General features: G+C 40.2%; 2 protein-coding genes across 2 annotated transcripts in view; one reads left to right on the top strand and one right to left on the bottom strand.

Moving 5' to 3' along the window:
* The window catches only part of T265_08448 (hypothetical protein), a gene marked incomplete at both ends in the record, with an annotated part of 99,948 nt that overhangs the window by 80,859 nt on the left and 3,530 nt on the right, over positions 1-15,559 (bottom strand). The window lies entirely within an intron of this gene.
* Positions 2,367-15,559, top strand: part of T265_14576 (hypothetical protein) — a gene marked incomplete at both ends in the record, with an annotated part of 40,201 nt that continues 27,008 nt past the window's right edge. The window contains one exon of the mRNA XM_009174268.1: positions 2,367-2,739. Within this exon, the coding sequence (XP_009172532.1) occupies positions 2,378-2,739 (362 nt within the window). The remainder of the gene's footprint in view (positions 2,740-15,559) is intronic.

Below are 15,559 nucleotides of genomic sequence, written 5' to 3'. Positions count from 1 at the left end.
TACTCTCTATCTTCAGTCTGAACGAAATGTCTTCGAACTTGCGGGATTTTTTACAACTATGAAATTCGCATTTGCATCCAAGTGTACGACACTGTAGTATGTTACGCTAACTTATCTAAAATACAGTGTTTAATTATTACTAATATCTTGTAGCCGTCGGGATTTTTGTTAGCGTTATCCCAAGATGCCAAACTTAATTTTGTGTAGTTTAAGTGAACCATCAGCTCTTGTGTGCAAGAAAATTACACCAAAAAGCTAACAGATAGAAGCAGATGGAAATTCCATCTTTCTGCGATGGTGTGTTAGAAAAATCAACAAAAATCTCAATTTGTTTTCCATACATCTCGGTCTTTTTCACTTTCATTTCGCGTTTATAATGTGATCCTATTTTTTCACATTTTGTTCTTCCAGTATTTGCTGAGTCTGGTTCTTTAGGCGTCAAACATAATAGTAGAAAATTCAACGACCAGATTTTTTGCTGAATCCCGTAAACAGCTTAATTAAATATTTTAACACCTGGATTAACAAGACCCGCTTGATTCGGTGAGGCGTTGTTGTAGTTAGAATAATTGTCTTAGGTTAGGTTTGCGACAGCCGTAATAAAACGGGCGGTATATATCGTTTTTTGCAGTGAATGTGATATTCGAAAATGGTTCATGAGACCAAATACGTCGCACTGATTGTGTAAGTATGGACTTTAGAAAGTGCTTTGCCCCACAACCAAATTTAACGACCTTGTGCCTAGGAATACGGTTAAGGAAGATTATTAGGTTTACAAACAATTCAAGTAGGCAATTTTTGGCTACCCTTCTCGCATAAGTTGAAGTACACAGCCGAGAAATATTGTCGCTGAATGAATGTAGCTTGCACAATATTTAGAAGCAAACTGTGTGGTGCAGTACGGAGTACATCGTGCAGGTCGTTTGCATCTTTCGTGTAGAATGAAACCAAAGTGGCCAGTAAACAAAACCAAGATATTCTCAGTGTGACGTTCCTGTATTTGAGTGCCTAGGACAGGCTAAAGCGATTCAGTATTGCTTTAAATCTCTTCTGTGCTTGTTTGTTTAGACCGGAGGTAACTAGCAGAACACGGCTGTGTGCACTGCTTCCAGTGGACGTCTGGCCCAGATTTGACCACAGCTGTGTTAGTGTTAGCTGGCGCGGTAGCAATCCTTTGAGGGCATCTAATCCTGCTCGCGGCTTAAGCTGACGGGAAAGCCATGGTGTGCCTAGATTACCAGAGCTGCGGGGTTTTTTATAAACTGCAGTGGTCCCCAAACAAATCCAACTATGTTGTTTCGCTGGGGGCTACAACACGGACAGTGTACATAACCTTTACGTGGTCCTACTGTGTACTCATTTAAATAAGCTAAATTCTTGTAAACCACGCCATAAAGTTTGCTTTACCACCGAAAGCGATGTCTTTTTGGATGGAGTAACTGTGGTAAGTGTGTGAGCACAGTGTATCTTTGCGGATTTCAGTTTTGCATCCGAGACTGCAGGGATGCAACTGTGTAACTCTTGGGGTAAACATGTTGATTAGCATGTGTCTGAAATACGGTGGACACAATCCTATAAAGCTCAACTGGTTTTCGATCCATGTGGGTCTTTTCCTACACAGAGCAAAGCATTCAGTACGTCTAGCCACGGAAAAGAGCAAAAATGGAAAACTGATTGGATTATTAAATTTGCAGGTAAGCACGTGTGTTAAGACAGATTAAAACACCGCCATCGACCGTGGTGAGAATCACAATGTTAACATCCTTTTCCCTGAAATGAACACAATTCGCAAGCTACTTCTATTGAAACCAAACGAAGCGCCACGGCCGCGACAAAGTTTAGATAATCTGGAGTAACCTCAACTTTGGTTAAGTACTTACCCTTAGAAGTGTGTACCTGGAGAAAGCCACTTGCCTCTAGTCCAATGGTTTACTTTAATGAGCATAATGAAGTTTACCCCAAGATATCTATTTAATAATCATTCCTCCATCCAATGAGTGGCTTCAACTATTTATGATCATATACACCGCATAAAATCATCACAGCGGTTCAAAATTTTGTTTACAATTGTGTTCTAACAGTGGACATTGTCAGACCCAGACATGGAGCGCACATTATATCAAGTTTCTAGGAATCTTGCGATTGAGTTACTAAGACTATACCCAGCATAGAAGGCGGGCAGTGGCAACCTAGGCTAACGTCATGCTTATAAGTCTCGTGAAAGTGTAATGAACTTAGGTACGTAAGCACGTTGCGACTAATAAATTAAGACAATACGCACCAGCCAATCAAAAACACTGCATTCTGATTGGCTTATATCTCAGCGGATGTGTTCAAAGTTATGGTAAACCGACTACATTGCCGCGCAAAGAACTGCATGCTATGTTCACCTAGAAAGGATATCCTCGCATATTTTGTTACGAATATGGAATACAACAAGGGCGAGACCAGTTTCGTTGTGTTCATGTTCGTCATTCTTGTCCTGTTCTCAATATTGGGCAATTTTATGGTAATTTATGTGATTCTCAAGTGTCGTGGATTGCGAACTGTGACGAACTACTTCCTGTTCAATTTATCTGCCGGTGATTTGTTAACGCTGTTCCAAATTGTGCCAAATGTTCATTATGTATTGACAAGAGACTGGATATTTGGACTTAGTTTGTGCAAACTGTCGCAGTTCTTCACAGTTTTCAATATCGCCATATCGGTCTTCACATTCGTGGGCATCACGGCAGATCGGTTAGTCGCAAAGAATTAATTTTTAACGTATTAAGTGGTATTTATTCCTTTAAGGCTATTTTTTCACTGGGAGTTTTCACTTGACAAGAACGCGCACTTCTCAAGCGTTCATTTAGAGACAGCAGCTAGAAAGAATCTATTGTTGAGCGCAATATCATCATATCTACTGGGTTTTTCTCAAGCAGTATCCTAGATACTAAAGCGCTACAGTGTTCCGTCGTTCAGTAGCACAGCCATCCGCTTAGCCAACCAAACTAAGTTAGGCCCCAAGTCAGGTATTTTCATGAATGTAAAGATACCATTATGTTGCAAGACTTTCGGAGTGTTCAGACACAGAAAAATGGAGGATGAAATTTTTGTAAAATTTAAATTATAAATACTAGCAAGTTGGTCCTAAGCCTATCTGATCACACCGATTGCGGGCAGCTACACAAGTTTCGGTTTCTTATAAATGACTGTTGTGGTCGTGTTTGGCTGACTGTTAATAGCAGAAAGTTTGAAATGTGGAGATTTTATGTTCTAAATTCTTTCAAATCAGCTTCTAGAGATGCATCCCTTTTTTAACGATTTTTAAATTGTCAGGCAAGCTGAACGAATCAACGATGGATACACGTGAACACATGGGTATGGTGCCACCTCCGTCATGACAAAATCAAGCTGACATGGCTTAATAGCTCAACATGGCTCTGTGGCTAATGCGCAAACTGAACGACTAAAAGTTATTGCTTCGTTAAGGGGGGCAGCAGAGCAGCTAGGCACAGACAGAATGCAACAGCAGAACCATTTTGGGTAAAACAAAACAGTTATTGTGTCTGGAATTCAAACTGAAAGAATTTATAACATTACCAGTGATTATACGTAGGGACATTTTGAAGCACCATAAGAAGGTTGTGGTCTATCACGTCTTTAGTTTCTATGCCGTAGTTTGTGATTGGCAGCTACATAACAGGCTTTCTTTCTTCCTTTTGACACTCCAATTTTTTTTCGGTCTGCGGGTAATAATTTTCGAGTAAATTTAACGTTGCTTTAGTTGCCCTGAACAAAGCTACCTTAAGCGGTTGAATTTAATGAAATAAACCCAAACTTTTAAGCGCTTATGGGAATATAACTTTTTCTGATTCGAAGGTAGAACAACAATCAAGCACGACCAATGACGGTATCATGTTTAGGAGTCAGTGAAGTCAACTAGATAGAAAATTTGACCACACAAACTGAATCCCACAGAGGTTCTGTCACGTCAAGGGCTTGTTCACATTTGGCAAAACGTCGAGTACCAGATATCATATTCTTGTCCATTTATATTAAACGTTTAAGTCTATCACTAAAAAGAAATGTATTTACAATTCTTTGTTTGAGGTTGCTGTGTGTAGATATCTTAGTGGCACAAGACCTGACAGTAAGGGTAATCATTTATCAATAGAAAAATTTGAGCAGTGCGCTGCCCACTAGGGGGTTGAAGGTCTAGATATGAGGTGCTACTTCCACAAACTCATAGACAGGTCATGCCTTAGTGAAGGCCCTGCGGAACAAAACATTTAGGTGCTACCAATTGAAAGCAACATTCAGGAAGACGGATATGTAGCTATTTGTCATCAAGGAATGGTTACTAGTTCTATTGTGGGGTAATGGTTTGTGCGATCGAATTTGAGTGCGTGAAGTAGTCACCATCGGATCGAGCAGTTAGTTTTGGTTAATACAAACCATTCACTGCATTCGAGGGCTGTCTATTTACTCGATATTTATCAAAGCCAACAGTATTTCGCTCACGGATTGCCGCGAAAACAGCCCAGTTATTTCTCTGGTTTTCACTAATGGGTGTTTTCTGTGATATTGCCTGATGATTTAGCTGGTGTCTTCTAGGGAAGCTAGTATAGATTCACCTAAATCTTAACTTAGTATGGTCAAAAAGCAAAAACAGAACAAACCAAACGGGCATATTTTTGCGCTTACAAAGGGTTCTCTATGTGAAATTTAACAGTCATTTATCAGGCTTGTTATACAACACAGATGTTTAAAGTTTTATTATCACAGCAACGATGTGCTAGCCTTTATTGAGAACCCGAACCAGAGATTGGCCCTAAATCTCAGAACGTAACGAATGTACCAATTCTTTTCGGTAGAAAATCTGGAAGACTTTGTCATGGTTGTTCCAACATCTAAATTGGGGTAATATCCTCTGGAAAGGCGAATTTTAAGAGAAGAAGAAAGTATTTTTGTCTGTGGGATGGACTTTCTCAATATATTTTCTGCATTGGGTGTCACCTACAGTTAGTACAGAATTGTCGCATCTCATTTCACTACGTTTTGTGATGAATTTAAATTTTCCATATCATACACTACATTGCGCTTAATCTGCTTACCAGGACCCGAGAGTATTTTGGAACTCCTAGGTGCTCGACTCTTTTGCTTCCAAAATACCTTCGTTTTTCTGGTGAAGACACTTAATTTTCGAGTGTGAGTTGTATGAGACCAAACCCAATTTTTTCACTGAAAATGGCACCCAGGCACAAGTGCCCAAGTTCACGTTTTCATAATATATTTTAGACACCAAATTGTATCAATGCGGATAACCTTTGATTTGCAGAGCTATGTTTTCCACCTACTTCTGCGTTTGGAATTCGGTAATGGCTATCGGGTCACCGTGCAAACACTCAACACCTACTCCGTACATTTCACAATAGCTTATGATCGAACGAACAAAACAATCAGTTGATCGGCTTGATGTAATTGTTTACTGGAGTGTTTTGTCCTTAAGTCATACGTTTGCTTCGAATGTCCAATATAAACAAATGTTGGACAACACCGACATATCGGCACGGTGTGGGATGCAAATACGGATCAGTGCAACTTGTCTCCACAAAATTCAGCAGGGGTACAAGCCGCCCAATGTGTGTATGTGTAATGAGTTAAATATACTTTGCAAAATTTTTTCCCCAGAATCGTGTTAAATGATTAGCTATAATAGAAAATTCCGCATTACCGCGTCCACCAGACCTACGAAAAACGGACTGCAATCCTACTTTCTAGCCTCGCAGGAATCTGCTTACGTGGCTCTTTATGACAAACTGATCACTGCCGTAATAAATCAGATACGCAACGTTATTTTTGCAGCCGTTAAATCTGAGTTGTGATGTTCCACGAAGCCTAGCGCTCTAGGTTTAGGAGTCACAAACTGATTGCACCAATTTAAAGATTTGGACAGACTTTGGGAGTTGGAATTTTTGCTCCGCTTTTGGTGAGGACATGGGCTGATTTACAAAACGTGCCGCGGTTGGCAGGAAAATAAGCGATGATCAGAAATATCAGCCTCAGACTTCTAAATTTGCCAGAACGTTTCTGAGTAAGTCACAAATCACAAAGATGTCAATGTAGATATCTAGGTTGCTAGCCCAAGGGATGTACTGGAATAGCAACTTATTTAGGCCTCTTTGTGGATTGGGTCAATGATCAGAGCAAATGAAGCTAGGAATCAGCATAAACTTCATATTTATTAGGATTACACAGATTTTGAGAAAGACGAAGTGCTCTGCCTTTGTTGCTGTTGGCCACGGCAAAATCGGCCTAACCAGCCCCAAGAAAGCAAAAGAGGTATGCTCAGATACGTATGGGGTATTTCAGACGTCTTTTGCTCAATCTTTTCAGGTGTATACTACAGAGGAACATTAACAACTAATTAGCAGAACAGTGAAAAATGCAATGAGAAATTACTTACTAGCACAACAGTGATTGAAAATGAACGACCAGCTTGTGGCACCACACTTCAATGAAGGAACGTTTAGTGCCTTAATAAACAAAGTTGAATTCCTCGTTTCAGAGAAGTCTGGCAAACAGTCGGTAATTTATAATCGGACATTGTTTTGCTTTTGATGCAAAAGCCTCTTTAAGACAAGTGAGCAGATAACAAGTTGACGAGGTTTTAGGGCAGACGGAGAGCCAATCAGTAAGACGTCTTCATATAAGCTTACTGGACCACAGCTGACTGTTAATTAGTGGCTGTTATCGGTCGGTGTGGTTGCAGAAATCTGGCGTTGATGGGTTGGAGGAGCTTGAAGCCTAAAGTTATCCTCAAATGCCTTGGAATTTTGGCTCATAAAATAGGGTTATGGTACTGTATTTTATCATCTCCAATCTTGGTTTGCGTTTTGCACGGAGAAACGTGAGCATCTATGTTGGCAAAAGCGGGAGGAAGTTTTGATGTAGATCAGCGAAACAGTGTAGGGACCAGTTCGCCCCACCATGACTGAGACCCATTTCGATGATAGTCCGTCATTTAAACGCGTTTCTTGTGGAGTAAAGGACCAGCACAGTATAAGATACTGCTCTATTCTTAGTCCACTGCTACGAGAAGACGGAAGACGGAACCAGGAAACCTAATGAATTGGTATTTTCCTCCTTAATTCACCTGCTTTTGACACTTCGACTGCCAAAATTTTGCTCCGTTTTTTTGTTTAGCTATTCTGTGGCACATACAGATATGTATGTATAGCACACATACATCAGGAGCGATACACAAGGTTTAAGGGCAGAAGATATCTAAAATGTTTGGTCGATAACGAACATAGTGATTTATAGAAGCTGAGTTTGAGGGCAGCGATGTTTTTCACAATTGAAACGTATGCAAACAAGAGTTTTAATGTAACAGACAGGATTGGATACGAACGAAAAAGTTACGAGTGCATAAATTCTGGAAAACTGAGGCGTTAGTGAGTTTACACGTGCAGTTGCCAATGTTGTGTTAGTAAACCGGGTGTGTCATACTCAGAAGAGAAGTTAAGGCGGCACAACCTCCGGTGAATATGGCCAGTCAATGATGGGAGAGGCACCACTGTGGGCCTGTAAGCAATATCCATAGCGCTGGCGGGTTTGTCACCTGTATATCATGATTATTTAATATGGAAAGTTGAAACGAATTCTCAGGGCATTCGGCTGGTAGCCCTTTTGGCGTGAGACGACAAGAAAATGTGGCCTAAATGTGGAGAAACAAAGTGATATTATGGATCGCGAGTATATGAGATGAAATGCGGATTGTTATTGATGAATAGATGGAGCAAATTGAGGCTGAAGGGGTACAACCGCAGCTGGGGCTATTCACAAGACGTGCACCTAGTGTGCTGGTGGCCTGCACGTGATTTCACTTGACTAAAATGAAATATGTTGTTCAGAGTGATGGGAAATTCTTTAAGGAAGCAGGAATTTGTCTAAAGGGTAGGATAGCAATGAAGCTATGGATCCGTAAGGCGATCATTGAAACGAGCTTGCATAGGATTAACTGCTAGGGGGCTGCAATTCCGGTTGATATATTGCAAGTGCAGGAGGCGCACACCGAGCATGACACTTTAAAGTAGAACACAAGAACGCAAGTTGGTGATATCACTCACCTCAACATGCACAAGTGAGACCGCTTCAGAGTTTTCAGTAAACTTGTCAAAGGATCAAAACTCCGGTTTCACTCAAGGCGAAATGAAAAAAGGTAGACAATTTGTCACTGGTATAGCGATTGTGCCAAGCATGAGTTAATGATCACAAAGAATGACAAAGTTTTCCAGATGATCTTGCGGTCTGCTACTAAGGATGGGCACCACAACTTCAAACAAAATAAAAATGATTAAAAGAGAGTGCCATTTGTTCGGTACTGAGAGGAAGAGGGGCTTATGGCCTTCTCCCCCAAAGACCTTGCATGACTATCTCTTGAAGTGGACCTGAGAATGTATTTTGCAGCGAAAGAGGTTGAATGTGCGTTTGATGTATCAGATGGGCAAAGAGTCTAGTAGTGGCGTGTAGGAGAAAAACAATTGGGTGCTTTATAGTAAAAGGGAAGATGTTCGGATTTCGACAGAAATAAAGTATTTCAGTTTTTTCTTTGACAGAGTTTCTTATCTCTATGTGGATCAACAATGAAGACCCGGTTGAATAAAAAGAAATTACAAAAGAATTTTTTTTGAAAAAGAAGCACCCGAGTTTTACCAGTTGATGCTCTCGGCTGATAAACATGTGTCAACGAAGTGACGAAAGACAATCAGATATCGAGAATTTGGATTTGAAGAGAAGTGTACCATCCGGCGTTTACTGAATCATTTTCTTATGTATACTGCCAAGAAAAATATTCATCTCGAATCAACCGACGAGGGGAATTTTCTTGGTACTAAGAACAAGTGGGATAGGTTACAATACGCCGTCCGAACAGTTCTACTGCGAAACCTAGAACACATTTTAAGAAGTACTTCTCAAGGACCAAGGAAGGAAATTATCACCAGCTGATTTGAGTGAACTAATAGATGAGCAGGATGCGAATGAGCTGATAGTGGAACTGGTAGCTATTATGCCGAAATTCACTGTTAGGGTTCGAAAATTGTGTTAGCTAAGAAACAACTTTGGAAGTGAAGTCGCTAACAGCAAAATCCGCTGCCTCGCTTTTTCCGAATTGTTGCTAAGCTAACAAATATTGTGTGTGTTGAGACCATCAAACATTTAGTAGTAGCATTCAGTAGAATGAAATATCAGGTTAAATGGTCTGCTTCGAAATACCAGAAACTTAACAAGATTAACCATTTGACTTCCATGAACACCACGCTAGCACAATGGACTAGCGTTTAGCTTTAGAGGAACACGACAGAATTACGCGTGAAGAGATATTGGAGTGGAGAAAGTGGTATGGAAATCAGGAATATTGAAGGTTCCGCTTTTGCAAATATGGCTTTTATTAGGAGCAAGAGAGATTCATTAAATTAAGAGAAAATCTATTTTAACCTATCATTAGCGATCGTCAAAACCTGAAAGCGAAACGCACAACGCTCAATTTGCACGACCAGTCGTTACTGATAGAAGAGGGAGAACTTTTGTCGTCTGAAACACGAGTTTTAGTTCTCCTATTAGATCCTCTTCATCTGAACCAGACAATCGACTAAACATAACAGGAAAGAATTTTCTTGCTTCTTATCAGTACCCACAATACGGACCTTTTGGCAACGCCTTGCCAACCTACGGTACCCCTTTCTATCCGGCGACATCCACTTGTTTAGTGTGTCAGTCAGCAGCTTTGGGAACAAAACAACGTACAGCTGTTCCGTTTTTCCATTGTTTTGAAAGTTTTGACAGCAACAATCTCAAACAGGTGCAAAACCTTCCAGGTAAATTTTACCCGGGCCTTGATTGTAGTCATATATTGGCACAACAAACTATGGTTTGCAGTACAACCACATGTTTTTCGTACCAAAATGTTCATTTCAACTGACATATGTATGATAAACATTTCCCCAAGGCTAGTCATCCTTGAATACATATTAGCTGGTAAATGTATCAAAATGCTTTAGTACATTAAACAACTCTGTGCTAAGCCCACGATGTTGCTAGAAGTGGTTTTCAACGACCACCGTTTGGAAGGAATGATAGCAAAATACTGTCCGGATGTATTCTTGGGTCGGACTGCTAGTACTGTTGCCTAAGCCTGCCAAAGCAGACACTGTTGGGTTCACCATCTAGACCATTTCATGTGTCACTATACTGGACGCTTTGAAGCGCTAAACGTGCAACCGTGCTGGAAGTCGCTTTCTCTGACCATCCTTGTAAAGATTGTGCCAAATGGTATCTAGCACCAGTAATGTATGCGAATTAAGCCCCTGTCATGAGTGGTTTGAGTCACTTAAACCACCTTTCTCCTGCATTGTTTGTCCCAACTATTCTGTTTTATGTGTTTGATAATGTCGACGGCCTTAACAATGCTTCCATATTGTTCCCTGCTCAGTGTCTCTTCTCCTAGTGTAAAGCCGTAAAACTGTCCATCCTTGCACGTGATTCCCCACAGAAAACTGGTAGATTTGTGTTGCACCAATTGAAGGGATTAATCTCAGGTTGCAGTGTGCATACCAATACAAGTTGTTTCGTTAGTCTGTACCTCACTTTGAATACAGCATACAAGATGTCCGCGAAGCATCTATACTAAGGCTATCCGAATATCGATCAGGTGATTTAGGCAGAGAAGACAACTGTAAGCGAAACATGTGACTCGATCGATTCAAACCTTCTTGGGGAGCCCATCATATAAGTGCCAACACCAAGTTTTTAATTGTTTCACTACTTGTATTCACACTAGAAATTTCGCGAACTACTTTCATCTGCATACTTATTCATTTTAACCGAACACTTAAATGAATCTAGCTTAAAGTTACGTTTTTATTGTAAAACAAGTCTCCTAGTGACAAACAGTTTTTGGTTACCTTATGAGTACCATGCCCCGTCAAGAAAATGCACAGAAATATATCAAATCTCGTGCCATCTAAAACATGGACTACAATAAGTTCATTTAAATAAGAACATCGGAAATAAAAATCGATAGGAATCCATCAAAATGGCTGACAGTCTTGCAAACATAGTGGGTGAATGCATGGTTAATATTCGAAGGCAATGTGTTAAGGAAAAATGCTTCCGTTTTTGTTCAACCAGACCACAGTTTGATCTCAGCCTTTAGTTTCATGACGGAGGGCCAGCAAGAATGGTACACACCCTTGCATGCAAAAATAAGACCGCGCTCTAATTTTTCCTGATTTATTCTTTGTTGCACTGTTCGTACTTATAGCCATAACAGAGAAAAAACAGAACAAACGTTAAATGTTCGTACCATTCTATGTTAGGTAGTGGAATGAAGACAGGTATGGGGAGGTCCATCTGGAAATTCACCTAGCTAGCATCGCATAGATTTATCGGACGACGTAAACAGCCACTGAAAAAACATAAGTGGCCAAGTTTCATGTGGCGATTTGTTTGGTATGAGTAGAACCCAGCTAGATATGTTCTGTTTTGCATGCAAAGTTGTATTTGGCAACCATTTGCTCATTCGTTTGTTTTTTTGTTCAATAATGAGTGTAGATGAAACGTGAGTGAAGATTTCGAGTGGACAGAATTTGGTGTTAATAGAACAGTGAACTGCATGATGTCCCCTCTAAATAGTAGCATAGATGGGCTCCTTATCGAAGAAGACCGTTGCTTTTGCGGTGTGAGAGAAGTACGGCGTTAAGGAAGCTCTTTCTCTCCCTCGAGTGATGCTTGATAGTGAGCATCCTACCCGGAGTGGTGTCAATCTAACTTCCAAACTGGGTTCTGAATGACATCGAACAGTGGATAATTTCGATTTAGTCCGCAAGAAAACGGAAGCAAATTAAATTAGGCTCTAGCAACCTCTCTCGTTATGCAATACCAGACACCACACTTCAGCTCGAATACACAATAAGCCGTTTGACACCCAGTTGTGAGCAGTTCAGCACTAACAACTGAGCGGGTTGTATATAAATTCTACGGCTTACTTAGTTGCACGTTGATCTTTTATTTTGTGATACAAGTTTCCACACTGTAAGAAATAAATTATATCTAATTATGTACCTGCTTTCGACAAATTATTATTGAATTACAAAAATTGCCACACAAGTTATTAGCCTAGTCAATCCAAGCGTTTTTTAACATTTGTCTACCAACACGCGATTTTTGGTAAACCATCTCGAATAAAAACCCGACTATTAAGCACGACGAGAACCAGTCCTCTCTTATCCGTGGTTCAAAGTTTCTATCGGTATTTTGCTTGCAATTTTTCGTTTGTAATCTATAAGCGTGGTGTATGAAATTTTTCATAAACCCTTTTTCGTTCACTAATTGCACACTGTTTACGACCTTATTTGTAGTGCGCGGTTCTTGCAGGTGTCCACATTCCGACCTCGATTGCTATACAAATAAATACCTCGACTTCCTTGAAATCGCACCACAGACAGCTCGAAGTACACAACAGTCTAAAATAGTAATTAGCTGGAGCAAACTCCCGTCTGGGACGAGGTATATGTTCTGACTATGATGCTCTCCCAATTAAAACGTAAGGCGATTACTTTAGAGTGGCAGATCATGCTAAAATCTATAGGTTATGGATGGCTTATAGAACTACTGCTTCACACAGGTTGTTCAAAATGGAAAACAACTACGGTTAATTTCACAGGCATCATTTTTTTTACATTAAAACAAGGTATTTCCACAGGGTTGAAGACCGTCAATCGATATGTCCTAACTGACTAACGAAATCGGTGTAGACTGTCAGCGGAAACTGAAAAAAGCAACTCTTCAATACCGGATGCGGAAAGAAAAATGCTTATTAGGTTACATTTCAAAGAAACTGAAATTTTGGTGAACATTTTCGTTTTGAATCGTACATACTGCAACGTTTTTGCCCAAAATTTAAGATAAATGAGCACTTGATCTTCACAGAACTCAATATACCCTACAACTTTTTTCATCACCATCGTCACCGTCAGAGGGTGATTTTTTAAGAACTCCGACCAGAAGTGCAGAACTGCTTACAGATACTGATAACCAGCAGCTTCATAGCTATAGAAAATTTCTCATCCTTATTAAATCATCTTTGTCAGTTCCAGTCAGGAGAATTAAAGTATCGCAAATGAGGACCACTTATTCGCGTCCGAGCGCTCATCTTCATTGCTGGCCTAGAAATGTAAGTTGCTGTTCCCATCAGACAACTTAATTCCACGACACTATCTTTGAGGTTGGAGAATCACTACAGCAGGCCACAAAACTTGTCTACTCACTAAAAACCTCCCAAGCGAATTTCCACTTGACAGCCGACCACTAGGCGTTTGCTACGGTTGATCTTTTGGAATTTTGACTAAAACATCCAATTGGTAAAAAACTTCAATGATCACTTAAAAGAAAACATAGTTGGAATGCCAGTTTGACGCTGGTACACTATAAAATGGGATGCATCTAGAATGCCTCGATATATACGGCGAAAAATCTACCAGCAACACGGGACGTAAATATTTGAAGTGGATATTTCAGCTGACTGGATTCATACCAGATTTTGTGAGACAACCCAGCACAGCTCGTTTGAAGAAGGTACGTATATGCTAATTCCCAAAAGCCATAGATTTCCTAAATTTAACACCCATGGGCTATCGTCTAAGTTCAGCCATTAAACGCACCATCAAACATTTAGTCATTGCGAATGCAACCAGATCCAGATTCCACAGTGAAGATAACAATATCCCATTGAATAGCACCCAATCGTGTCTACCTCAACATGAATGGGGGTTTTAAATTAGGCAAAACCCATTTTGACGCACCAGGATATGGGTTGATCCGTTACGAACCGCAACTTAAAAATACTACGGCCTGTGCACGCGTGATACCGACTTTATTAATCACCCACCATTTAGGTGAACAGTGGTTGTTGCGTCTACCCGGATCCTACATCCAAGATTGTGTGCGGCAGTGCGAAAGCCAGAGTCTCCCGATTTGTTTACTGCAATGTTACTAGGTGGCCAACAAAACTGTACGTGCAGGGGAAAGGGTCATAGATTTCGCATTCCTAGGGTGACTGAATTGCTTTCGGCATCTCGATCACAAAGGCTCTTGTTTGGATTTACTAATTGGCCTATTCCGTTTATGTGGCGTACAAACGAACACAGTGCAATTTAGTCGGTGTATCTTGCAACGGTTTAATTCTGTGTGACCTTTTCATGTTGGTAACAGAAAGTTTTGTTTTGGACAGTATTTGCATCAGACGGGGTACTGATAAATAAAACTTTACAATTAGTTATGAACTTTATTGGACTTGAGAAGAACCCTAAAGGTTAGTGTCTACGTTGCTAAATCTTCATGAAAGTTTTCAGAAGACCAAATATTTTTTACTGAAAGTTGTCATACGAAAAACATTTGGCTTGCTCGGCAGTTATCATAAATATTCCTGATACGTTTTCGTGACCAAAAACTAAATTAAGCCTACTAAGTACTTAACTGACCGCTGGATTAAGTTAGGTTCCAATTAACACCAATACAATCATTCTGGTTAGCAGGTACGCATCACTATCAAGTTGACATGAAAATTTAGTTCTTTGTGTTCCACCTGAAATCTTTAACTCAATGTCATGTTTTACATGATTCCTATTGATTTTCGTAATCCAAAATTGCCCACTATGTACCCGTTTTTGTAGAGGGACGTATAGCTTTCTAGCCTATAGCAGCAAGCCAACAGAATGCGGACCGACGACAGCGAAAAGATAATCAGTGTCCTACCTACTAACTGGCAAACACGCGTTATCTTTCACGAGCTCATTTTAGCGCTTCACAGCATAAATTGATTATCTGATATCAGTTTTAGGAGACTCGGAGAAATGCCACTGACTTTAAGGGTGTAAATAAGCAAACGGTCGACCGGAAATTGGGTGTTTCGTAACTTACTAGAGTTCATAGTGACCTCACTGTTTACTTTTCTAGAAGTGACCCTACAGTGTCCCGCAGCCTCTTTTTGTTGCCACTTGTTCTCGTTATATACAACAGGAATAAATACCAACATGGTATTTAGAATTATATGAACCTAAGGTCACAGTAGGACATACAAATGCTTTTGGACGCGCTGGACCTACTTCGCGCTTCTTAAATGTGGAAATGTTCTGAGGTATAAATTACCTCCTTCAGCAGTTGGGTGTGAGCTTCAGACTGGGGTTGTTTCGTTGTGATGGAATTGTGTCATCTTGTGGATTTCATACATATTAATTTCCCGTCTTTAAAAGACAAATTAGCATCTGATGGGTTGTGGCAACAGGTTCTCTCAACCGCAACATTTAGTTATGTGATTTTCATGCAGAACGGCGTTTTGAAACAAGATGGCAGCAGTCACCTGCTCTGTCATTCTGATGCAATCCCTCTATGTAGGGTGTGCTCCGTCCTTACTTAACTACTACTTATGTACGGAAGTATTCAGTTAAATATTCACACAATGAGTCCCTATTGAATTTGTCATTCGTGTGACCTTAGAATAAACTAGAACAGG

The sequence above is a fragment of the Opisthorchis viverrini genome (genome assembly GCF_000715545.1).
Source record: "Opisthorchis viverrini unplaced genomic scaffold opera_v5_217, whole genome shotgun sequence".
NCBI classification, from domain to species: Eukaryota; Metazoa; Platyhelminthes; class Trematoda; order Opisthorchiida; family Opisthorchiidae; genus Opisthorchis; species Opisthorchis viverrini.
This window is presented reverse-complemented; position numbering and strand designations above follow the sequence as displayed.